Raw genomic sequence first — 24,783 nt, 5'->3', positions numbered from 1 at the left:
AATCGCACACTTGGCGACATGTTGCGGATGTATATTCTATCCGACCACTCCAACTGGGACGCCGTACTCCCCTTTGTCACGTTTGCATACAACACTGCGACGCAAGCGACTACCGTATTTTCCCCCTTTTTCCTTGTGTATGGCCGTGAGCCTTCATGCCCTTTGGACACCATACTGCCGTACCAACCTGACGCCGCAGAGTACACTCCGCTTTCCGAAGTCGCCAAGTATGCTGAAGATTGCTGTCAGCTGGCACGTTCCCTCACTAGCGAGACTCAAGAACATCAAAAGACATGACATGACCATACTCATCAACCACCACCCAGCTTTGCTCCCGGTTCGCTTGTTTGGCTTTGGATACCAGCCCACATTCCTGGCCTCTCTTCCAAACTCCTCGCGCGTTATGACGGTCCGTACCGTATCGTCGATGCCACTTCACCGGTCAACTACATCGTTGAGCCGCTCACAGTGTCACCAGACCTGCGTCGTCGTGGACGAGATCGAGACAGTACATGTCAACCGCCTGAAACCGTATTACGACCCACTCATCTTCTCTGCGCCCTGAGTCGCCAGGATGGCTATGCTTCGCTCCCGGGGCATTGTAATGAAGCAGAGGCTGCCCCTGTGTATGTGCCGACAGAAGAGGAAGAGGAAGTACCGTGCCGTCATCGCGAGTGAGCTCCGTGCTACGAAAAGCCCTTGCAGTGCCTACCTTTACGTAGCATTCTTGCAACGTTATCGACGACCATAAACCTCGTCGCAGTATATATATATATATATATATATATTCATGCGAGCACATTACTTGACTCATTGTGCGACATCTCTGCCATCAGTAAGCCGTGACAAAAAATCTTTATCTAACAAAAGAAAAACGCCATGGTGAGGACTCCATTTTCTGCGGAAGCCCCACCGCTGCCGCTCCGCAGCCGAGCGCACGAGACACTGCGCCATTCGTTGCATTGCGCCACCTTTGCAACAGACGACAGCGAGGAAAAACTATGGGGGGCACATAACCAATTCTTATGATGAGTAAATGCGAGATCATTACTTGTCGCAGAGTGTTTCGCTGAGCCATGTCGCCGAGTTTAGTGCTGCTGCGTTATGTTTCCGAATGTAATGTTGCAGCTTATGCAGCTTATGAGCTTATGCAGCTTATGAGGTGCCAACAAAGCAAGACGACAAACCGGCCATATTGAGATCTCTCAGCTAAGGTGGTGTTTCACGCACATCGCATTGAATGTTCTTTCTCGTTGGCACCACTTTTGAGCACGATGACACCACTTTGACGAGCAATGACAGTACTTTTCCGAGTGGCACCGTGGTTTTGACATTACATGTCTTCATCGCGTTCGCAGGTGAACTCCTCCTCATAGTCTTGGCCGATGTCGTAGTCGTCGTCGACCATGAGCTCCGGCGACGGCAACTGCGGGTCCAAGTTTATCGACAGTAGCATGGCCTTTTGTAAGCGGAGTAGTATTTCGATGCATACCTCACTTCGTACACTGTGCGTGGCATGTTCTCGGACACCAAGTCGATTCCGGTGCCTCACGAAGTTAGTTGCATCCCCTGCAGCTCGCCGTGCTCGTTGCGCAGCCGCTCGCTCTGTTTTCGCGTGGACCTTTTCCTTGGGTGGTGAATGTTGTTTCACTGAAGAAGCTCGCTTCGCACGTTTCGCTGAGTTGAGATGGTATGCTACTTTGTGGGCAGTGAACTGGCACCTCTGTCCACGCTCTACTATCTCGTCTGAAGATGTAGACCTGAGCGATTCAACTTTGGACGATGAAGACTTCATACCGCCGACAGCTGCAGTGGCTTCAGCGAGACAACGTGCACCCTCCAAATGTACTATCATCGCTCGACAAAGTGGTGACATCGCGCTGAAAATTTGTGTCAACGAGAAAGAACACTCCACACAATGTGCGTGAAACACTACTTTAATGCGAACTTCGCAAATAAAACTCAGCTGAGAGATCGCAATATGGCCGGTTTGTTGTCTTGCGTTGCTACGACCCCATAAGTAGCAACATTAGACTCGGAAACATAAGGCAGCAGCACAAATTCAGCACCATTTCACCGCAACACACCAAAATCAGCGACATACTCAGCGACACACTCAGCGACAAGTAGTGCTCTCGCTTTTACACATCATAGAAATTGCTTAGGTGCCCCTATAGCAATTTTTTTCTTTGCAGCTGGTTGGCCTGATGTCGCGAAAATCTTTTCGCTACTGACTAGGGCAAGATACCAGTAAGTAGCGACGCACAGGAGCTTTTCCTACTTGTAATATTGACCACTGACTGCAAACTATGGAGATTCCTGCCACATATTTGGGTTAATTTCGGCGTTTCCGAAGGCCAATTGTTGCATGTTTTACAAGATTCTACATTACCTTTTCCTATTAGTTATTATTTATTTATTTATTTATTATTTATTTATTTATTTATTTATTGATACCTCAAATGCCCCTGGTATGGGGGTAGTACATGAGGGGTGGGTTACATTTGTACGAGTTCTTCGATGAATGACTTGAAGTGGCACGGGTCGGAGTGGTGCGCAGCGTCGCGTGGGCAGATGATTCCAGTCATTCGCTGTTCGAATGAAGAATGAGTTGAGGTTGCGCAGTAGTGCGCGCAGGTGGTGGGTATACAGCTTTAGAGTGAGTGTTTGCGGAGCGAAAGGCGATGATCAGGGTACGATAATCGAGTGAGCAAGAGACGAGTGATAAAACTTGTGGTAAGGGGACAGGCGCGTAGTTATCTGGTACGGGTCCCAAACTGCGCATGCGTATTCCAGCTTGGGACGAATGAACGTTTGGTACGTTAGCAATTTTACGTGAGAGGGGTAAACTTAAGGTTACGCCGGACATAGCCAAGGACACGGTTAGCTTCATTTGTTATGCTTCCTATATGATGTGACCAGCGGAGGTCATTAGTCACTGTGATACCAACGTACTTGTACGATGAAGCTAAAGATAATTCGTAGCCAAAAATGACGTACCTATGTGCTTGGTAGGAAGCTCGGCGGTGGAATGAGATCTGCGAAGTCTTCTGATATTTAAACCATTAGCCAAGTTCTAACACCAGTTCTGAACAGTTAGTAAATCGTTTTGAAGGGAAATGTTATCGTGGAAGCTATGGATAGGACGGGTAAAGGACACAATCGTCTGCGAAAAGTCGAATACAGGAGGAGATGTTTGTCGGTAGGTCATTGATGTAGATTAAAAAAGTAATGGTCCGAGGACGGTTCCCTGAGGAACTCCGGATATAACAGGCGCTAATGAGGAAGTATGCCCATTAATACAGACGAACTGTGCCTGTTGTGTAGAAGTCGCACAGCCAGTCGAAGACAAAGGGGTTAAGATTTAGGTGTGAGAGCTTAAGGAATAGTCGTTGTGTGGTACCTTGTCAAAGGCTTTCTCGAAGTCGAGGAACAGGGCGTCTATGGAATATTGCGATCAATGCTTGAGCTGATGTCATGAGTAAATAATGCAAGCTGGGTCTCACAAGATAAACCCTTTTGAAAACCATGTTGCTGTGGGTGAAAGAAGTCAACAGAGATTAGAACTGGTTACATGCGAATAATGACGTGCTCCATTAATTTTGAAGCCACACACGTTAATGAAATCGGTCGATAGCTATTATGTGATGACGAAGTACCTTCTTGGGACTGGGATGATCTTGCCCACCTTCCAGTCCTGTGGCACCACTCCTAATGACAGGGATTAAACGTGATAAATGCCTAGAACCCCTTTTAAACGTTAGCAACGCAAAGCCATCAGTCGTACTGACACTTATTTCCATTGAAGTGAGCTACTGCACTTGGATTCTCCCCCTATTTTGCACAGAATCCTACCCAGCAGAAATGATGATGGCAGGGTATGCTTGTACAATAAACAGCCCTGTACGTGTTCTAACCACTATAGTCTGTTGTCAGTGGGAAGCGTCGCATGATGCGGCTTTGCGGAAGATCTTTCTCTTATGGCTCGCTGTTAAGCTCAAAAAACGTTGGTCGTACCTGAAACAAATTGTTAGGGAAGCCGTTAAACGTACCTTTCATAAATGTTTTCGCGAACGTATGATGTATCTTCAGACACTTCGTAAAATAAAACTCGATTCTCGCACTTACGAAACCAGTGACGCAATAAACTCAGCAATTACGTGCACTACCCGCAGTGTATACTGACCTGTGGCCATCGTGAGTACCTTCACCATTTCCGCCCTTCCGAAGCGGTGTGAAGGTTCAGTACGGGCGCCACTTTCGTAAAAAGGCCTGAGAACGATGTTGTATTCCATCCAGGGTTTGAGTTCAGTGACGTTGAAAATGCGCATGGTTGGCTGTAGTGTAGTTTTGGAGAAATGCACTCTCGATTCCGTGGTGAGAAGATAGCCGGCCAGTACGTCCCCGCTGGAAGAATTAGGTTCAGGAGGGTGCCATATGAGGTCTGCGGAGCTGGATGTTACAAAACCACTCCGAAGCTTTAACTCGTGCACGCGGGTAAGCAGATCTGGAACTGGAGAAAGAGCATCGTATGAAACATCAATTTATGAAACATGGCATTTTATCAACTAAGGGTTCGCGGACATACGTTGTGGTACTAAAATCTAAAACAAATAACGAAGACAGGTGTTTCTTGGCATGGTTACCGTGTATGCATCTTTTTTTTTAACAGCGAAAATGTTTAAGCCAGCCATAATTTGTGGTTCGCATGAAGAAACTGCCGTGCCGTAGCGATGCAACCAGGAGGGCGGCGCGGCTCATGAGAACGCGGTTTCTTCCTCGCCAGCTCCCTCCCTTCCTGACCCCCGGCTCTCTTCCCTCCGCGGCGCGCTTAGCCAGGAGAAAAAAAAAAAGGCGAAAGCTTGCACTAGGCCGCGCAAAGCTCAATACACAGCGAAGGTGGCCGATTGATATCGAGCGGCTAGCCTTGAACGCGTTCGGCGTCGGCAAGCAACAACGTTCTTGGGCACTGTACCAACCTTGGTTAGCCTGCTTGCGTTTATGGCATGCCAGAAACGCTGTCGCTCGTAGGCGCCGACGCGTCCAGGGCTAATCACGCGAAATGTCGCCAACGCGTTCGGCGTCGCCAAGCAACAGCGTTCTTTGCATTATGCTAACCTTAGTTAGCCTGCCTGCGTTAGTGGCATGCCAGGAACGCTGTCGCTCATAGGCGCCGACGCGTCCAGCACTAGTCACGCGAAATGTCGCGAAAGGGAAGGTACCTCCGAAGGTGATCGCTCGAGAATACCTTCCTAAATGCGTAGTTAAGTTAAACCAAGTTACGACCTATCAGCAACGAAGTTAATACCTAGCAGTAGCAGCCAGTAAGACTTAAAGATCGACAGTTTCGCTGTGCCTAAGCTTTGCACGACCGAGTGCAAACTTGCCCGCTTTTTTTTTCAGCGCTCCTTATAGAAAATAACCAGTCATAAAGAAACACAAGGAAATAACTCCTTTATTGTTGTGTTTAGTACGTATTGAAACAATTTCAGGACTTCTTGGTACACAACGGCGGTATTGCGTAGCTTACGAAAAGTAGAAAGAAAAGGATAGAGATGAGTAAAGAGTCCTTTTTTTCCTACATTTCGCACGCTATGCAATACCGGCGTTATTAACTACGACCAACTCGCCCAAGCTTCTACCCTAATACGCCACATTACATGGTATAGACGAAAGCATGCAGTATTGTCGCGCGTGTACAAGAGCGAATTTAAGTAGCTTGATCGTGGCTCTGCGATACCGTCTTGAGTCCCGTACATTAATATTGATTTTTTTTGCTGCACTGTGTGGGTCTGCCCATAAAATTACGCACGCTTTCGCGAAATAAAACTAGCCGTGAGTTAGCTCTCTTTCGGTCTGTTTCTTCTTTGCTTCGCTAACCCGTATGCGCCTCTAACATCAACATATAAAACTCTCCTCGTCCTCCTTTGGGTCCGCATTTCTAAAACTCTCTGGTGAACTGTAGAGCAACGTTCCCATTGTACAGTATAGCAGGTTCACTGCGCTCCCAACAGACTGTGACAGCGCTGACGTCTTTGCCCGCATTTAGGAAGCCGTAGCACGGAATACGGTAGCGGTTGATGATGACGTAGTGCCCATCGCAAAAAAGTTCTTGAAGAGGTAATTGTGGCCGCTGTGGTAATCCATTGCTGTAAAAAAACAATGCAGTACAGAGCTGGTGGCATCGCTCAAATGTGAGCAGCTATTTTTCTTTTTTGCTTTCCCCGACCGCATATCACACTTTGAGCCCCCAAACCTATACCTCTAATTTATCAGTGGGATAGATAATATTATTTTTACTTTTATATATCGTTTAAAACTTCGAGTGCGGCTATTACAAGAGCCCCTATGTATTATGGCGAAATTAAAATTTATAATCTTTTTATTTTATGTTCTGTTTTTTCTGGTAAGTAATGGCCACATATTTATGGGCCGCTCTACATCTTGGTCAAGTGGTTTTCCTGCCTATAGTGAGTACAACTTTGAAAGGCAGTGGCATTTGCCCCTCAAAGGATGGATGCACACGAGCCTCCACAGATGGGCGCGCACAGTAGACTGACGTGCTGAGCCGGACAGCTGGTGACCCCGCCTACGGGGAAACCTGTCCGTCCGCGCTTCGAACTAGTCCAGTCGCGTCACCTGTGTGCGTGAATTCCCAAACTGCTTGGGGTAGCCTATCAGGCCAGAAATATTATTGCGAGCGTGTGATGCACCATTTGTGCCGCGTGCATTTGGTCTCAGCCATGATCCGGTCAAGAAAGATTGCAGCGAGCATTGGTGACGCTGCGCTACGCTTGGTCTGAAAATAGAATCCCGTGGCGACGCACCGCTGCAAACAAACATCCTACGTGTTTGTTTCATGATGTTTTGTTTTGCTCCAAAGTGAAGTTATGACGAGAAATGTTTACTAAGTCTGGTACCAACTGTGAGCGGTGGGTGTGTTCATGTACTGTGTCGCTGTGTTTTTTGTCGGACGTGGTGAAGTGATGGAGCAAAACCATTCTCAGGAGAAGTGAGAAAAGCTTACGCCGATGAAACAAACCTACGAGTGCCGCAACAAAAAATATTGGCGAAAGCAACCTGTAATGCAACGATTCGTTGCTGCCAGCTCGGCGCGCAAAAACGATCATTGGAAGCAGTGTTGTAAGATAAGCGAGCGTCTGGCAGCGTCGTTCGAGTGTTGTGTAGCACCGTCGATTGATTGCTGTCGAGCAAGGCTAACAATCAGTGTCTAACATGCGCTGCTTGAGCGAATGTTATTGAATTAGTAGCGGTCAGATTTTTGGTCGCAGTGTTTGTTTCCTTAATTTCAGCCGCAGTAAGAAGTTGTATGAAATTATGACCGTTAAAGTGGTGCCTTTAGAAAGGAGCTTGGCATAAATTCGCGCCGCTGTGTGGCTTTGTGCTCTTTGCTCACTGCATGTGCCAGCTGTAGAATGCCTGCTGTGACACAACCACGTATAGGTGTGCTGCCAGTGCTTAAAAGCCTTTCCCACAACACAGCTCAGCGCTTCTTTTAAATTCTCGGGATATGTTGCTACTCAAAAATCCTATGACAGTGTTAAGGTAACGGTGCAAAAAAAAATAAAAATAAAAAACGTTCGACAACACTGGCACAGCAGCTTGTGAACTCGCTCCTAACATCTCAACCCGCGCCTGTGTGTAAATGTGTATGCGTGTTTTGTTCGTGTTTGTCTATATGTTTAATTTTCCCCATTTTTGTATATTTGAAATTTTCTTAGTTTTCGCGCTCGCGTGTGTATGTGTGTGAACATGTGGGTGCTTCCGTGCGTGTTTGTGTTTATTTTTATTTCTGTCCTTTTATTTCATATTTGCATTTCTTTGTAAAATTTATTTCAGCTACGTTATTTTTTTCCAATTTCATTAAGTCATTCCAATTAAAGCAACAAGTCCTATGAATCGCAGGGCTGGACTCTTCGATCTCATTAAAGCCTTTCTCTCTCGTCTACCTTATCTTCTCCATCTGCGTTCTCGCTGTGTTTTCTCTTACTGTTCTGTTCTTGCGTCTTGTGTTGTTGCTGAACTGCGATTAACCAACAAGCACAAAAGAAAGTTCTATCAGCTATGACAGCAGAAAAGTTTACAGATACATCATGGAAAAGCATCACGTTGGTTGCACAGTAACTTCGCCCTGTTCATGTGTTTATGCATCAGTGCATGATGCAGCTCGCCAGAAATACACATGAAAGGGTGCCACATTGTGAAACAGCACCTTGCTATGTGGTTGCTTTTTTCGCGCTTCCTTCTTGTAAACAGAGGGTTTCGTTGCCCATGACACTTGGTGGTGATGCATATTTTTGACACGGATAACATTGTGCAGCGGGGTTTTATTCACTGTATGACGATTTCGTCATTACAGAGGCATTTTTATTGGGGCAAATTTCACTTTTTGAATCTGGCCGTCAGTTTGCCTACGGCTTGTTCAATGAACGAAATGCCTCAATAAAACACTTTCAACATTACTCAGCATTTTGATACAAGAAACGACAAAAAATGCATGCACAAGAACAGAAAGCTACTACCGTAGTAGCTTAACGAGGTTGCTGCCCTTCTAGATAGTTTACATAAAATTACATTGTGATTTTCTGTCTGACTACTTGTCTTGCATTATTATTTCTGCAAGATTCTGATAAATTTTGACATCAGAGGTGGTCAGCGCTAGAAGACATAGACAAGAACGAGGGAACAGGACGAGCGGCAACTTTCAACTGAGTGTTTATTTCGAGAAACAACCGTATTTGTAGGCCGGCATACAGAAAGGCCCAATCATCGCACATGAAAAGCGGCCTCATCCAGGAACGCAAAGTCATTTGTAGTCACAGAGCAACTGAACGGGAGCTGATGCAGCTATCACCGGCCCTCGCTATCAGACTGGCTTCAACAACCTCTCGCGTAACTTTATGTACATTTCTATACAAAACAGAACACTTATTTAACAAGCGTTTGCACCCACAATCACTGCAATGCACAGAAACATGACCATCTCGGTATCGGTTCAATTTTTGTTTGTGTTCTCTTAACCTATCATTCAGGCACCTCCCAGACTGCCCAATGTAAACTCCCCCGGAATTTGGGCCTCGCAAAGTTATTCAGGGTTAATAATTGTGCTTGCATTCGCATTACTTGCCCTAGTCGTCTAACGAAATTAAACAATGGCTTACGACATGACAGCGCATTGAAGTCGAGATCGCTATCGGTGCCTATCAAACTTTGTTGTCTGACATAAAGAATTGAATTGAATTGCCCCGACTTCTGCTATTTCACCACGGGGGCCCGTCAAGCTCTGCGGTGGCCGCCCGGATGAGCATTTTGCGCCTTCTCACATTGGAATTATACATATCAGCAAGTTGTAAAGAGCGGTAGGGGCAGAACGACTACCTCAAAGCAGGCAACAGGGGCATGCCACTGTGATTACATTGCCTATTGTTATTTGAAGTGGCCTAATAAAATTAATAATGACTGTGCTGTGGAGTAAATTGAGGCAACGGTGTGATTTTGTTGTCCCTTGGCTGCATTTCTCGGCTTTTAAGGGTATGTAAAGCTTATCGATGGCTCCAACATGACTGCTTTTGTTTTCGTTTCGGCATGTTGTGTTTTCGTTTTAACATGGAGGCTGCCAACATTGACGGTCAATTTCGCCTCGGCTGCTGTTACTTCACTATAGGACCCGTCAAGCTCGATGGTGGCCACACGAAAGAAAATTTGGGGCCCGGCAAAGTTACTCAAGGTTAATAATTGTTTTTGTTCTGAATTTGACAGCATTTAAGCCTGTTTCCACGCCAGCACTTAAATTGAGCATGATGTGTACAGGACGCTGCCTTTCAGAATTGAGTTTTTGTTAAAAGAAATATGTCATCAAATGCGCTGCCTATTTATTTGAGAGCTCATGGGGTGGATGCTCGGGGAGCGTCCCCACGAGCCAAATGTTGGTAGCCAAAATAAGGGCTGTTTTTTCATTAATAAGAAGCCGCTTTGCTTCGTCGAGTGGCTCTAGCTATGCCGGGCAGCTCATAGTCGAAGTCGCTTTCTTTAGTGTCATCTTCACCTACATGGGTGACGATGGGTTGCATGTGGTCACTCTCGGACGTGTCAAGTCTGAACTCTGCCTCCAGGTCCATCACGTAGGAATGTTCTTCCTCCAGTCTTCTGCCGTTACGTGCTTGATTTTCCCCAACAAGATGTCTCCGACCACTGGACAGCTTGAAGTCTCTGTTGTCCTCAGCGACGCGATTTTGAGCTTTCCCCACACGATCTGAATGGGATTAAATTCGCAGTGGCACAGAGTGAGCCTGAGTGCACTGCAACCGGCCCTTTCAGCTGCGTTGTCTACGATGTAGCCCAAAAAGCGTGACACAACAGATGCCACCAACTCAAGCAGCTGCATCTTCACCATCCTTTAACTATAAGTGATGTTCTTGCTTTTGACCCACACCCATGTTTTTTTTTCCTTCTTCCAGGCCGTCGTCGGCAACTTCTCTTCTCGCCATCAATAATAAGGTGCATTGTCCATAATAATGAAGTTACCAGCTGGAAACTTAGCAGAATGTCATTGAACCACCCCTCGAAGCGATGACTATCCATGTCTTCGTGGTAGTCGCCCGTGTTTTTAGCCTCGTAATACATTCAAGCAGCCGTGGACGAAGCCATTCTCGCTGCCGATGAGCGTCATTATGAGGTGCTGACCTTTGCCAGAATAGTTCTTTCAGATCCATCGACAGGCTATTTGCTCGAGCGTACGGGCGTCCGCACTTCTGCACTACGGTGTCTGTCCACACTATAGACCGAGTGAGTCCCGTCATCACCCATGTCTCGTCCAGGAAGACAACCTTTCGGCCTACCACCCGGTAGCACTCCACGTCACGAAGGCAGCGATTCCACCCTTCGGAGATGTCATCCCGGTCAATAAGCAGCGAGTTGCGACTCTTCTCGTGCTTGAAGCCAATCTCGGCAAGCAGGCGACGCACAGTACACCGCTTTAGTGGTGGGAGATCCATACTGCTCGAGAATTTGTTCGTTATTTTCTCGGCTGTCGGAATCTTGTTGCAGCAAAAGAAATCGTGCACGCATGACGTCAATTTGCAAAACACGAAGCTGTCAAACTTCGTGCTGCATCTTATCTTCTCCGCATTTCGTGGGCGCTTTCGCGAGGGCCCGCGGCCGTCGATCTTGCATCGTAACAGACGACGCGCAACGCTGTTGGAGGCGACGGCATATTCTGTAGAATTTCCATCACAAGGGCTCTACGAACCCAGACATCAAGATAAAAAGTATGATTTATACCGAAAAATACTCGTTTTATAAGCACGATTTCTTGATCGGGAGTATTTAGTCGCGGAGGAAATCGGCTGCCGCGCATCGGTCATCCGGGTGGGGCCTCTCCTGCCTTAAGTTGTAACCGACTTTATAGTTTTTATGGACTGTAATAGTCTTGTTGCACGAATTATATACGGCACCACAGAAGCACGGAAGTTGTTTCCGTGCGTCTGTGGTGCCGTATATAAAACAACTGTATGCTCTTTATGATGACGCGGACCATGACGTGAGGAAATTTGCAAGAATACGCAAAGTCAACTCACTCAAGACTGTGGTAGCTAGGCTGATGATGACGGCGATGATGGTGAACAAGTTATATTCATCCTTGCTGTACGACAACACTAAACTAGATGTCTAAAGTTCGCGGCGCGTGAAATCCTGCACCACGTGAAACTTCCGTACTCGCTCCATTTAGTATGTGCCATGTGGCCAGGGCCGATGCAGAAAAGCACTTGAATATGTGCAGAGAAAATTTATGGCAGCAGTGTAAAAACAATCTTTCGTATTACCGCATATCGTGACGTCTTCGTCGGCCACTTCGATTCGGGGATTGATGTCCCTCATGGTATGCGTGAGACAGTTTGGTATACCATCACAAAGAGAGGTGCTGGAAATTGTTTGCTTTGTATCCGGGCACTCAAAGCTGTCTTCTTCGAAAATTGGCACTTCTGAAATAAATAAAAAAGTGAAATATATTAGTTGCTATGGCAGAGAAATCAGGTAAGGTGAATGTCATTACCCCGCTTTGCAGTCTCAAAACGAATAATAAAAATTGTGCTAACAAACTCTGGATGAATACAACACCATAGTTTATAAGAGTATCAAAAGAATTTCAGTACGCCTCCATCAAGAATCAATGCGAAAATGTGCACTGCTATTTAGGCTACCTAAGCAGCGTTGTTCAATTCTTCCCAAGATATGGCTAAGGTGGTACTGGAATGCTTGAAAAGATGAGAAAATGAAGATCAGGATGTGCAATGGTGATACCCTAGTCTTAGCAATAGAATGAGTTTCTGTAGCTAACACAACAGCCCCAGCCCTAAGCACAAGTTATGATGCTGATATGATATACGAGCACGGTCAATGGATCCACGCGCATGAGGTCCGGGATGTCGCACGCACCCGAAATATAACACGAGGCAGGCGCCGCGTGTTAGGAAGGGCTTCGTTGTGGTGCAACCAGCTGGGGAAAAAAGCTGGCTCCGTTATGTGGCCGTGGTGGCAACACGAGGCGGGTATTTCATGACCTAGCTCCGGTGGCCATAGTTTTATGTTAGCTTAGGGTTATGGTAGACTAAGCTGGTTCATAGTAGACTAAGTGGGTTCATGTTAAAATTCAGCGCGGCTTACAGACAAAGAGAGGGACACGTTGGCAGTGCGCTCGCTTGAATGTGTTCTTTTTTTATCTTCGTCGGTTAGGCTTGCTGAAGTTATTCTTGCCTTGTTTATTCCTGTGACATCACCACTGCGGCATAAGCAAAGGGAGTCACGGTTGTTATACCTGGCTGACAAGTTTAGACTGTCACTGCACTGCTGCGCGCGGCTACACAAGTTACCGCGTGTCGACACGTGGCCACGTACAACTTCTACAAACGCGTAGAAGCCTGTAATAATTTCATCACCTATCCTGATGCACTTTAAAAGAAGAATGTTTTTGTGCCACGAGCATGCTGTAGTAATATTGTATAACATTTTTTGCGAGCTATTGAGGCGATCAATGAGTAAGTAGCGCTGTATTTACACGAAGCTATTGAGAGTTTGAGGAGTGGTGAGGGCGAAAATTATAAACTAAATAAACGAAGCCAGCGAGTTCGACGCTAGATTGGAGATTCTGAGAATTTCTCTGATTTAAATACTTGTCTCATGTTTAGCTACATTTGTGCATGTTCTCCTACCCCTCCCCACAAATGACGAAGTTGTGCTGTAAAGTTCAAAATGTACCGCACTTTTTTTAGGCAATGCTGTCCTCCTCAATGACACATATAGCGTCGATCATGGAACAACTGCTCAAAGTCAGTTCGGGGGCCATTTTATTCCTCCGCATATTTCTCTCACTCTGTCCCGGACCATACGTGCATTATAAAATTTAGTTTAGCAACTGCATATATACGCACCTTGCGCCTCGCCCTCACCGCAGCTCGGTGGCGCGATCATGTAGGGTGCACCTTGCGTGTATTTTTATCCTGCTTGTTATCTAACGACAGCTTTCTCCCGAGCCTCTTGTTGTCATAGCTCTCGCGGCGCCTATTCCTGCCAGCCACAGGCAGATGAAGACAGCCTATAGCAGCACCCGGGCCTTTCTGGGATAGCGAGTTGCCCGCGTAAGCAGCGCACGGCCGCGAACCATCGGGGAATGCGGCCTGCGTTCACTGTTCTCAATTTCGTAATGGTTCAACGTGTACAGTCAACAACACAATAAATTTCAGCAAGAATATTCTAATTAGGAGAGGAAAATGCAGAGGACATGTTTCAGGTACTATCGGAGATAAACGATAGAAAGCCGTAGATCTCGTGAAAAAAATTAGAACAGGAAACACGAAATCTCGTCGCAATCTAGGGACGCAGTTCGAAGTTGAGAAACGTGTCGTGTGAGATTGATACTCATGGCACGAGAGCCCATATGAATGCAGGAAAGGAACATCAAAATGTGGAGCAAGCCAGCGTAGCCGCCAACTATCGAAAGTTACAAAGCCAATCACGATCTAACAAAAAACTAACGAAAATATGGTCTCTAAAAAAAAGGAACATTTATAAGAAAGGAAATCTCCGGAATGACGGGGTGATACGAGTCACGTCGCTGGAAAGACGTGGCTGGTGAACAGGGCTCTGAAAAAAGCTTTGTTTCCAGGGACTGAGTTTCGTGGCTACATCCGCGAAAGATTATTCCATACTTAGCACAAGTTCATCTTCACTGCCTTCTATATAAATGTTGTGATTGCTTGAGACCAAGAGACACTCCTCGTACCTTCGACGCCACAAGTCCGGCCCGGAACTGTATGAACTGAATTCCATGTACGCAGCTGGCCATAAATGTTTGTTACGCTTTTCCACAATCCATGTGCCAGCTTTTTCGGACATTACGTGGCCCACAATTGACTTTTTGAGTTGACCAAGGTGATGTACTGTTGACATATTCTTCTGTTCGTTATTGTGCTTTGTTTGAGGCTGAGTACAATGCGTTGTTTCCTTGAACTCAAAGGGCATCGTGCTTCCTCGTTGCAACCAGACTTTGTCTTATTACCGATTTAACTACACCATACATTGACGCCTTCTTGAAGGCTCGCCCTAGCGAGGATGTCCACAGCCTCATGTGTCCTCAGTCTCACGGAGGGAGTGGAGGCTGAGGTGAGGAACGTAGTCAGAAAGTCTGAGAGCGAGGGTGAGGGAGGGCGGACTTTAGGCCAAGAAGGGCGACTTCGAGGAAGTGAAAATAAATCAGTAGGTCGCGTTTCAAACCTCGATGGTGAGCGGCAAGCAAGTTGCATGTGGTCGTGAAGGAGTGGTCATACATCAGGACGACCATGCGGTATTTCTCTCACCCATATTTCGGCATCAATGGCATCGCTCCTGGCAATGCTCCGCCACCAGCAGTCTGCAAACTGTCAGCGGACGGCCATATCTACTGATTCATACGGTTGGGGAAAAAGATCTTGCGATAACACTGCAACAAGGTGGCCCTATCTCAGCACCGACGCCGCTTGCCGCTTATTTCCACACGTGGTGCTCTTGTTTCATGTGTTTTATGCCTTCTGAAAAATACACACTAATGCCTATAAACACGTGTCATTATTCAAGTGTATCATGAAGTCACTAGGTGCGTAAATGCTACCTTTTAAATTTATGCATATTTCTGTGGTGCATTTATCAATTACTGTAAAAATAAAGTTGCAAAATACCTCGCTCTGATAAAATATCGTAAAGTAAACCATCTGGCTACAGTATAAGCTCTGTGATTCTTCACTGCTGCACGCTTCTCCGCACCGCTAATGCCAGTATCAGCAAAACGCAGTAGAGCTATATTTAAAAAATTATACTAAAACAAGAATACGCTACTCGTATTAAACGGCAACATTGTCAAATTGCTAATCGGCTGTCTACCTCTTAAGCAGCCCCAAGATGAACGCAGCTGGTCTCTAGCTGGTTCATGGAAAAATGTTAAATTATTATTATTGTTCAGCCGGGCCAACGTATGTGGTCAATTTTGACTCACAGGCAAGTAAACTGCTAATTAGACGCAGGAAACTGGCGATACATTCTTGATAGCTGAAGGTTAGGACGAGTGAGGTTGGTAGTAAAATTACCCACTCAGGGTAAGGGTGTGGGAGGACAAAGAGAAAGCTATGCATCGATGATGACTGTGAGTGAGGGTGGATAAATTTTAGTAAGTTGATAATTAAGGGTGAGGGCGACGATCGTGTCTTCAGAGCAGAAAAAAGAATGAGGCTATTTCCCCTTCTATGAATTACACTCACTGAACTCGTCACAGAATAATTTTACTCTGATTTGTGAGCGTGACCACTGCGGATGGTTAGGGGGGTTGGAATGCAAATGCTACTTGTACTTCCACAAAAAAGTGCCCCAGACGTGTGCGTCACGAAGAGCATATTTGTTTAGAAGAACTCGCAGCGTTTTACCGAGCTCTGCCGTCCTTTGTAAAATATTGCCGGCGAATTAATTTTTGATTATAACGGAAGACCAACGACACACACTCAGACATGTGCATGCCGAATAAACTTTAGAGCACGTGCTTAAGGAATATGTCACACATATATATAAAGCGGGACGGTGGTGGCGTGGAGTAGAGGTAGAACACCCGACTTCAAATCTGAAGGTCGTAAGTTCGAATCCTGCTCCATTCCACTACATTTTCAGGCATGGAGTGGTGCCTGACACCGGCAAAAGAAAAAAAAAAGTACATATTGCCGAGAGCTAGTGGGGCTATACTAGTTCAGGTGCAACCAAACTAGGCAGGCCCACTAAGCTTCATCAAAGTCACTCCCTCACCAGAACAGGAATTGGCCTCCCTGGTGCAGTATTCGGCCACTACCTCCCTCATGACTCCGACAATTAACCCATGGCCCTCAGTTCCCAGTGGCTGCGGAGCACCTGACCAAGGCGGCGGTCAGACCTGCTACGCGGCAGAGGGTGCTAAGAATCTCTGGGTCAAGGCAGGCCGCCAATGGAAACTGAACCTGGCAACGTTCAACACGCGCACCCTCTCGAGTGAGGCTAGCTTAGCAGGACTATTTGAAGAATTATCAGGCATTTCCTGGGATATTATTGGCCTTAGTGAGGTTAGAAGAACTGGTGAGGCTTACACAGTACTGACTAACGGCCACGTCCTCTGCTACAGAGGTCTTCCAGATAAGAAAGAATCCGGGGTAGGATTTCTAGTGCATAACAACGTAGCGGGCAACATTGATGAATTCTACAGCATTAATGAAAGGGTAGCAGTCGTCGTAATGAAGCTGAATAGGAGGTACAAAATGAAGGTAGTGCAAGCCTATGCCCCAACCTCTAGTCACGATGATGAAGAAATAGAACAGTTTTATGAAGATGTTGAACTAGCAATGAGAAAGGTGCAAACTCAGTATACTTTAGTCATGGGCGACTTCAATGCAAAAGTGGGGAAAAAGCAGGTTGGTGAGCAAGCCATTGGCAACTACGGCATCGATTCTAGGAATGCAAGAGGAGAGATGTTAGTAGAATTCGCGGAAAGGAATAGGCTCCGAATAATGAATACCTTCTTCAGGAAGCGCAGCAACAGGAAGTGGACCTGGAAAAGCCCTAATGGAGAAACAAGGAATGAAATAGATTTCATACTCTCTGCCGATCCAAGCATAGTGCAGGATGTAGAAGTGTTAGGTAAGGTTAAGTGCAGTGACCATAGGTTAGTGAGGTCTAGGATTTCTCTCAGTTTGAAGAGAGAGAGAGTGAAATTAGTCAAGAGGAAACAGGCCAACCTAGAGGCAGTCAGGGTAAAAGCAGACCAATTCAGGCTGATGCTCGCAAACAAATATGCAGCTTTAGAACAGGAAGATAAAGATAACATAGAGCTAATGAATGAAACCGTAACTAGGCTGATCTCAGAAGCAGCAATTGAAGTGGGAGGTAAGGCACCAAAGCAACCTGTAGGGAAGCTCTCCCAAGAAAGAAAGGACCTAATAAAGAAACGGCAAAACATGAAAGTGTCCAACTCAAGAGATCAGATAGAATTCGCTGAACTGTCAAAACTGATCAACAAGAAGAAAGTAAGGGATATTCGAAATTATAACGTGGGGAAAATTGAGGAAGCCGTAAAATATGGACGCAGCATGAAATCAGTAAGAAGAAAACTAGGCATAGGACAAGGCAAGATGTATGCACTGAAAGATAAGCATGGTAATATCATCAGCAATTTCGATGACATAGTAAAAGCAGCAGAAGAATTCTATACTGACCTGTACAGTAGCCAAAACAGCCAAGCTTCTTCCATTCGAAATAGTGATGAACCGGATACAGAAGCTCCTTCTATAACTAGCGATGAAGTTAGAAGGGCCTTGAAAGATATGACCAGGGGAAAAGCGCCTGGAGAAGATGGAATAACAGTAGATTTAATCAAAGATGGAGGAGATATCATGCTTGAAAAGCTTGCGGCCCTTTATACGCAATGCCTCACCACTTCAAGTGTACCAGAGAGCTGGAAGAACGCCAACATTATACTTATCCATAAGAAGGGAGACGTTAAAGAATTGAAGAATTACAGACCCATTAGCTTGCTTTCAGTATTGTATAAAATATTCACCAAGATAATTTCCAATAGAATCAGGACAACACTTGACTTCAGTCAACCAAGAGAACAGGCTGGCTTCAGGAAGGGGTATTCTACGATGGACCATATCCATGCCATCAATCAGGTAATCGAGAAATCGGCGGAGTACAATCAACCTCTCTATATGGCTTTCATAGATTATGAAAAGGCATTCGATTCAGTAGAGATATCAGCAGTCATAGAGGCATTGCGTAATCAAGGAGTGGAGGAGGCATACGTGAATATCTTGGCAAATATCTACAAGGATTCCACAGCTACCTTGGTTCTCCACAAGAAAAGTAGAAAGATACCTATCAAGAAAGGGGTCAGGCAAGGAGACACAATCTCTCCAATGCTATTCACTGCATGCTTAGAAGAAGTATTCAAGCTCTTAGACTGGGAAGGATTAGGAGTGAGGATCGATGGCGAATATCTCAGCAACCTTCGGTTTGCAGATGACATTGTCCTATTGAGCAACAATGGAGAGGAATTACAACAAATGATTGAGGACCTTCATCGAGAAAGTGCAAGAATTGGGTTGAAGATGAATATGCAGAAGACAAAGATAATGTTCAATAGTCTGGCAAGGGAACAAGAATTCAGGATCGCCCGTCAGCCTCTAGAATCTGTAAAGGAATATGTTTATCTAGGTCAATTACTCACAGGGGACCCTGATCATGAGAAAGAAATTTACAGAAGAATAAAATTGGGTTGGAGTGCATACGGTAGGCATTGCCAAATCCTGACTGGGAGCTTACCACTGTCGTTGAAAAGGAAAGTGTACAATCATTGCATTCTACCGGTGCTAACATACGGGGCAGAAACTTGGAGGTTAACAAAGAAGCTGGAGAACAAGTTAAGGACCGCACAAAGAGCAATGGAACGAAAAATCTTAGGAGTAACGTTAAGAGACAGGAAGAGAGCGGTGTGGATCAGAGAACAAACGGGGGTAGACGATATTCTAGTTGACATTAAGCGGAAGAAATGGAGCTGGGCAGGCCATGTAATACGTAGGATGGATAACCGGTGGACCATTAGGGTTACAGAATGGATACCAAGAGAAGGGAAGCGCAGTCGAGGACGGCAGAAAGTCAGGTGGGATGATGAGGTTAGGAAATTCGCAGGCGCAAGTTGGAATACGCTAGCGCAAGACAGGGGTAATTGGAGATCGCAGGGAGAGGCCTTCGTCCTGCAGTGGACATAAATATAGGCTGATGATGATGATATAAAGCGGAAAGTGAGAATTTTGTTTGAGTCACATCCTTCATGTTGGTGGAATGACCTGCCGCAGATTGTTGAATTGATAAGCTTCTAACGATGTATCCTTGAATCTGAAGTCACAGATCAAGAGAAATGTGCAGTTGGCATGCTTCGTTGAACAATTCGGGGTATTGCAAAAAATGGTTATGCTGTTTCAAACGCTGTTAATATTCATGAATAAAAAAGAAATAACTATATGTAATAAGCGCAGGAACTTGCAGTTTAATACTATTGTAGTGTAAATGGCGAGTATACCCCAGATGATACATTTCATAACTCTACTGGACTAATAAATTAACGTAATTTAACACAAGAGAAACCGAAACTCCACTGAATCTTTGAGAAAGTAGCAACATTACGAAAACAACGAGTGTTATGATTATAGGGATAATGAAGTTTTTTTTCGTTTCGCTTTCTATTATCGCTCATTGTGCTATTCATTCTGTTAATGTCATGAGTACGCCCACAGAGGTAATTTGTTTGTAATACTTTGTTCAATACAAGCCTCAAAGGGGTGCTGTCAACACAGTTTACAGAGAAGTACACTTTTGACAAGATAACTTCACCTAGACAATTTATAGATGGTTCAAATACTAACCGGCACAAAAGACACGCAAAAGTTTCCTTGATATGCACGGCCTACATTTACCTACAAGGAGTGAGGCATTGCCCGTCAAAATTAGCATATAATACGTATATCCGATACTTAAAGCATTTTTCCAATTTTGCTGTCCCGCTTTGCATGTTTACATTGGGGTTATGAAATGTCAACGAGAGTAAGATACGTTTATTCTGGATCTCTGGCTATCAAATGTGCACCAAGCTTTATCATAACGGTGCTTTTTGTTTATGTAAGAATAAATGTGTTAATAATTTCCACCTATGTAAAGGGGAAAATAGTAAAGGCAGTGTAAATTGGCAGTGCTGTAACGAGCTTCACACGCTCTTTCTCGACGTACTAAATTACATTGCCGGGTGTAACACCCGGGAACTGCGCATTCGTTTTTGAGAGAGGCCGTAGCACAAGATGGCTCCGGAATAATTATGACCACCTCAGATTGTTCAATGTGCATTCAAAGCATGGTACACGCATGTGTTTGCATTCAGACCCCATCGAAATCCGGCCACCGTCACAGGGATCAAGCCCGCCATCTCGTGCGCAAAAGCGGGACATCATAGCCTCTTAACTATCGCGGCAGATTTCTCTACATTGGGGTGCAATTCCAGATTCATTGATTTTAACATTCGCCGAGTGAGTACTAATCAAAACGTCGCAGTTTCGCCCGAAATGCGAAGCATCGATTGCCATAGCAAATTTGTAGAGAGCTATACGCGAAGCAAATATAGTAGTTTAATGGGCCGTATAAAGTAGTAAACATTCGCTTCTAACTAAATAGACAAGCATGGTATCACGCGCACAGGTAAACATCAACACATCTCTCTCGATAACCTGGAAACTCGCTGTGAAAACGTGGGAGTGAGAAAGCGCGCCAGCAGCAGTGGGCAAATTGACCTTCGCGCTGCCTGTCGTCTCGCTTCAACGCGAACGTCGAAGGCACAACGCATACGAAGCTACCGGCACTCGGCGCATGCACATTGTCCCCATCGCAGATTGCTTTGAAGATACGGCACTCGCGCGGCCCACTGTGAGTAGCAGCCGACGGAGCAGAACACACCACGCCCTCTGTCCCCCGAGTCACCTCGACCCCGTGCCTCGCGCGCGAACGAAAACCGTGCGCTTCTGGCATGCCTTCCTCCCTGGCGTGCTCTACATTGAGCCGCGATTGCCGGCTCACCATCCTACGCTTTCACTCGCAGACACAGCGCACGGCGCGCGGCGACCATTTTATTGCCGTTGGACTTTATACGACTTTATACGACGGCGACGACGACGGCAGAAATGCGCTTGGAGTGTCCATATAATTGCTGTCGCAATAATAACAAAAAGCAGAATATTTGTGAGCATACAGATACTAACCAGGCTCTTTAGTGAGTACTTGCACTGCCTCAGCCCTTCCAATGCGTTGGGGAGATTTCTTACGGGCCTCGCTTGTGTAAAATGGCCTCAGAATGATGACGTACTGAGTCCACGCCTGCAGGTTTGTGACGTTGTATCTGCTCAAGGTTGGTTCCAGCTTGATTTTGACGGAATGAGCACCGGAGTAAGCAGTCAGAAAATAACCGGCCAGCTTTTCGCCGCTCCGCGGGTATGTAAACGGAGGGATCCAGGCCAGTTCGGCTGAGTTCGACATCACTTGATCGGCGTGAAGCTTTAACTTGTTGCTGCGAGTTATTGGGTCTGGAACTGTGGGGAAGGGGGAGTGATAAAGAATGATAAGGAAGAAACGAAACACTGAGCAAAACGGCGCGGCGACTTATGGACAATTTTTTAAGCGACGCTCTTTTTGCCACATTTGGATTCGAGACTACGTTTGGTAGCCATTGATGACATTTATATTGCCTTCAAGCATTCAGAAAACCAAACCATGCTTTGGTAAACTGAACGACAAAGGGCAACTGGACTGAAGAGCGAACTGAAAGATATTCCGTTCCAGGCATTATAAATCTTAAAAGCACGGTTGATATGGTGACCGAAGCGTGCCTTAATTGCTAACAGTGCAAGAACGTCAGACGACTACAGATTGCATATTACCGCATATCGAAGTGTTTTCATCAGCAATTTCCGCTCGAGGATCAAGATTTCCGACGCTGTGGGGTCTACACTCCACTGTTCCATCACAAATAGAGGTGCTGGAAATTACTTTCTTTGTTCCAGGGCATTCGAAGTTCTGTTCTTCAAAGCACACACCTGAAAAAGAAGATGGTAAAATTGGTTTAAGTTATGCAGGTTGAGTTGTATTCGTTGGGTGTCACGAATAAGGTCGGTGCGACAAAATGGGCTCTTCCCAGATATCTACATAATAGTGAAACAGAGGCTTACCCACACAAAGGATGACAGCCGATAGAACTACTAAAGTGACGATTTTTAGCGTTTCAAGTGAACCACAAAAATAACACACAAGCATGGCCAATCAGGGTTCACTTTCGATAAAAACTGTTAAAGTGCTATACTCGAAAAAATGAGGATTGCACTTAGACCCGGTTCTAAAATTGAATGACGTGGCGCTGCCGGTAAAACAAGAATATAAATTCTTGGGCGTAATCATTGATAAAAAGTCCTCAGGAATGCCCGAGAGCCATGTATACGGCTCTGTTGCAACGTCGCAACTTTCCCTTCGTAACCCATGAAATTCTGTCAAGGTGGTGTTAGAAAAAAAATTGTGTACCGGTCCGGGACATTGGCCTTGGCAAACTCGGCGGTAATGCAGTTCCACTAAACGTGAAAACTAGTGAATTGCGAAGCAGTGATTCGCGGTGTTTCCCTTGTGTTTTCCTTGTGTTTATCTTGTTTTATCCTGTGTTTATCTTTTGTTTAGCAACCCATTAGCCATTTTGACCACTGTGCTAAGGCACAACTGGTGGAAAACCGCCACGCACATGGAGCCAAACTATTTGCTACGCGTGACCGTGCACGATGACATGAGATCACATTACAAAATTTTCCCAATTTTGCCGAGTTTCTCCTAATTAATTCGCTTGTTGCTTGACTATTCCTACCTTTCACATTATTCTGAATCATGTTAGTTTATTTCGAGCGGTTTTGATCAATTGTGCACTTGTTTTGACGCTGTTTTTGCACGTGACCACGGCGTCATGGGATCACATTATACGCCGACATCACATAACAATATTTTCACGCTTTTCACAAGTTTCTGCTAATTAATGTGCTTAATGCCTAATTATTCCTATCTTTTACATTATTCTGAATCATGTGAGTTTATTTTGAACCGGTTTTGATCAATTAGGCACTTGTTTTGACACTGTTTTTGCGCGTGACCATGACGACATCAGATCACACTACACGCCGACAGCCCGGGCCCCTGAAGTGCTTCGCACTTAAAACGCATATCACAACATTATTTATGGTGCCCTTGAATGCAAGATGGCGACCTACGGGGCTTCTGCTGTATGGCAGACGGGTTTTTCTGCAGTAAGAAAAACTAAGAAAAACACAGAGGATCTAGCAGTGGCACAAGAAAATTGTTATAAAAAATATAATTATTACCAGTAATATCGAAGACATAAAAGCTCGATGTATTAACCGGCTCGTATTGTTTGTACTTACATCTCCCAGCGAAAATGACCAAAAGTGGCAGACCTGCTGCACGCCACATCTTCGGTGTAGTATGCGAGCGTTTACTTTGTTGGCCATCCTAGGCTCTGCAGACTGCAGGGCACTTCAACTCCTCTCCTTGACGGCGATAAGTTCGCACACACTCTAGGTGATATGTAAAAGACGCTACTCGATGCAGAAACACAGGCCTCCGTCAAATTTGATAAGAGCTTTGTGCTGAATACATCAAGTTGAACGCGTCTTCGCGCTGTGTTGAGGGGCTTATGGTGAACGATGAAAAAAATGTAGGGTACTCACCTATAGTGGGAGCTGTTTTCTATAATCGTTTAAAAGCACGTTCGGGCTGCGGTTCGTATCTGAAATCTCCAGCAAGTGCTTATCGTCTATATCAAGCAGATTCCGCGGCCCATGCTTTCGTGCTGCCTCTGAAGCAGTACAATGCGGTACGCTTGCGACATTTGTCTTCTTGCGGTGCCCAAAGAAGCTATCAGTGACAGGGTGACTATTCACAATAGATTTCATTGCCAAGTGCTGTTGCCAGGCATACCTTACTCTCGCCACATATATTACAAGTGCTTTACAAGTATTTTATTTCAGGCAGGAAAGTACGCATAAAGTCATAATATTCGCACTTATTCGCATTGATAAAGTCACTAGGAAGATGTGACATCTTTGCTTAGTCAACTGCAACAAGATTTAAAGCCGAGCTAGCCAAAACCAAAATAACAGAATACCGAAGAGTCAAGCGCTCATGCGTGATGTAAGCTTGTTTTAAATCAACGCACAAATGTATGCCATTGGTGCCTGTAAAGTTGGTATTCGCTGAATGTTCCACTTAAATGCATTTTACTTATTTGTCTTCAAATTAGAGTTACCGAACTATGTCTCCTCATGATGTGTAGTAGTATTGAACATTGGGGAAAAGGCTGGTAAAGCGAGATATTGCGCGTTTGAAGGAGTAGTTGTAACGCCCTTCTGAAGATGGTGACCTGCCATGGCGTTGCGCTGCTTAGATCGAAGTCGTGGGCTCGATCTCGGCCGCGCCGACCGAATTTTTATCACGGAAAGTGTTAAAACTTTCCTGCATTTGGATTTAGGTGAACCTTAAATAACTATATAGGCATGGTCAAAATTAATCCTTAGTCCCCACTACGACCCGTGTTATAATCAGAATGTGGTTTTGAAACTTCAAAATCGCAGAATC

The 24,783-nt window shown here is 45.4% G+C and overlaps 1 protein-coding gene across 6 annotated transcripts in view; it reads right to left on the bottom strand.

The window, feature by feature from the left end:
- Positions 1-23,708, bottom strand: part of LOC119446088 (protein sidekick-2-like) — a 224,147-nt gene extending 200,439 nt beyond the window's left edge. For 2 of the 6 annotated variants that reach the window (XM_049660631.1, XM_049660632.1), the window contains exons 1-5: positions 23,571-23,706; positions 22,038-22,193; positions 21,363-21,689; positions 11,844-12,002; positions 4,187-4,513 (exon numbers count right to left, since the gene is read on the bottom strand). In XM_049660631.1, coding sequence (XP_049516588.1) covers positions 4,187-4,513; positions 11,844-12,002; positions 21,363-21,689; positions 22,038-22,193; positions 23,571-23,619 — 1,018 coding nt within the window. In that variant the 5' untranslated portion in view covers positions 23,620-23,706. Of the gene's footprint in view, positions 1-4,186; positions 4,514-11,843; positions 12,003-21,362; positions 21,690-22,037; positions 22,194-23,570 lie in introns of all 6 variants that reach the window. The other 4 variants (XM_049660634.1, XM_049660633.1, XM_049660636.1 and 1 more) reach the window with 4 other exon arrangements.
- Positions 23,709-24,783: the final 1,075 nt, after the last annotated feature.

Source organism: Dermacentor silvarum, chromosome 1 (genome assembly GCF_013339745.2).
Source record: "Dermacentor silvarum isolate Dsil-2018 chromosome 1, BIME_Dsil_1.4, whole genome shotgun sequence".
Taxonomy (NCBI): domain Eukaryota; kingdom Metazoa; phylum Arthropoda; class Arachnida; order Ixodida; family Ixodidae; genus Dermacentor; species Dermacentor silvarum.
The sequence above is the reverse complement of the archived record's forward strand: the minus strand, read 5'-3'. Positions and strand labels throughout refer to the sequence as shown.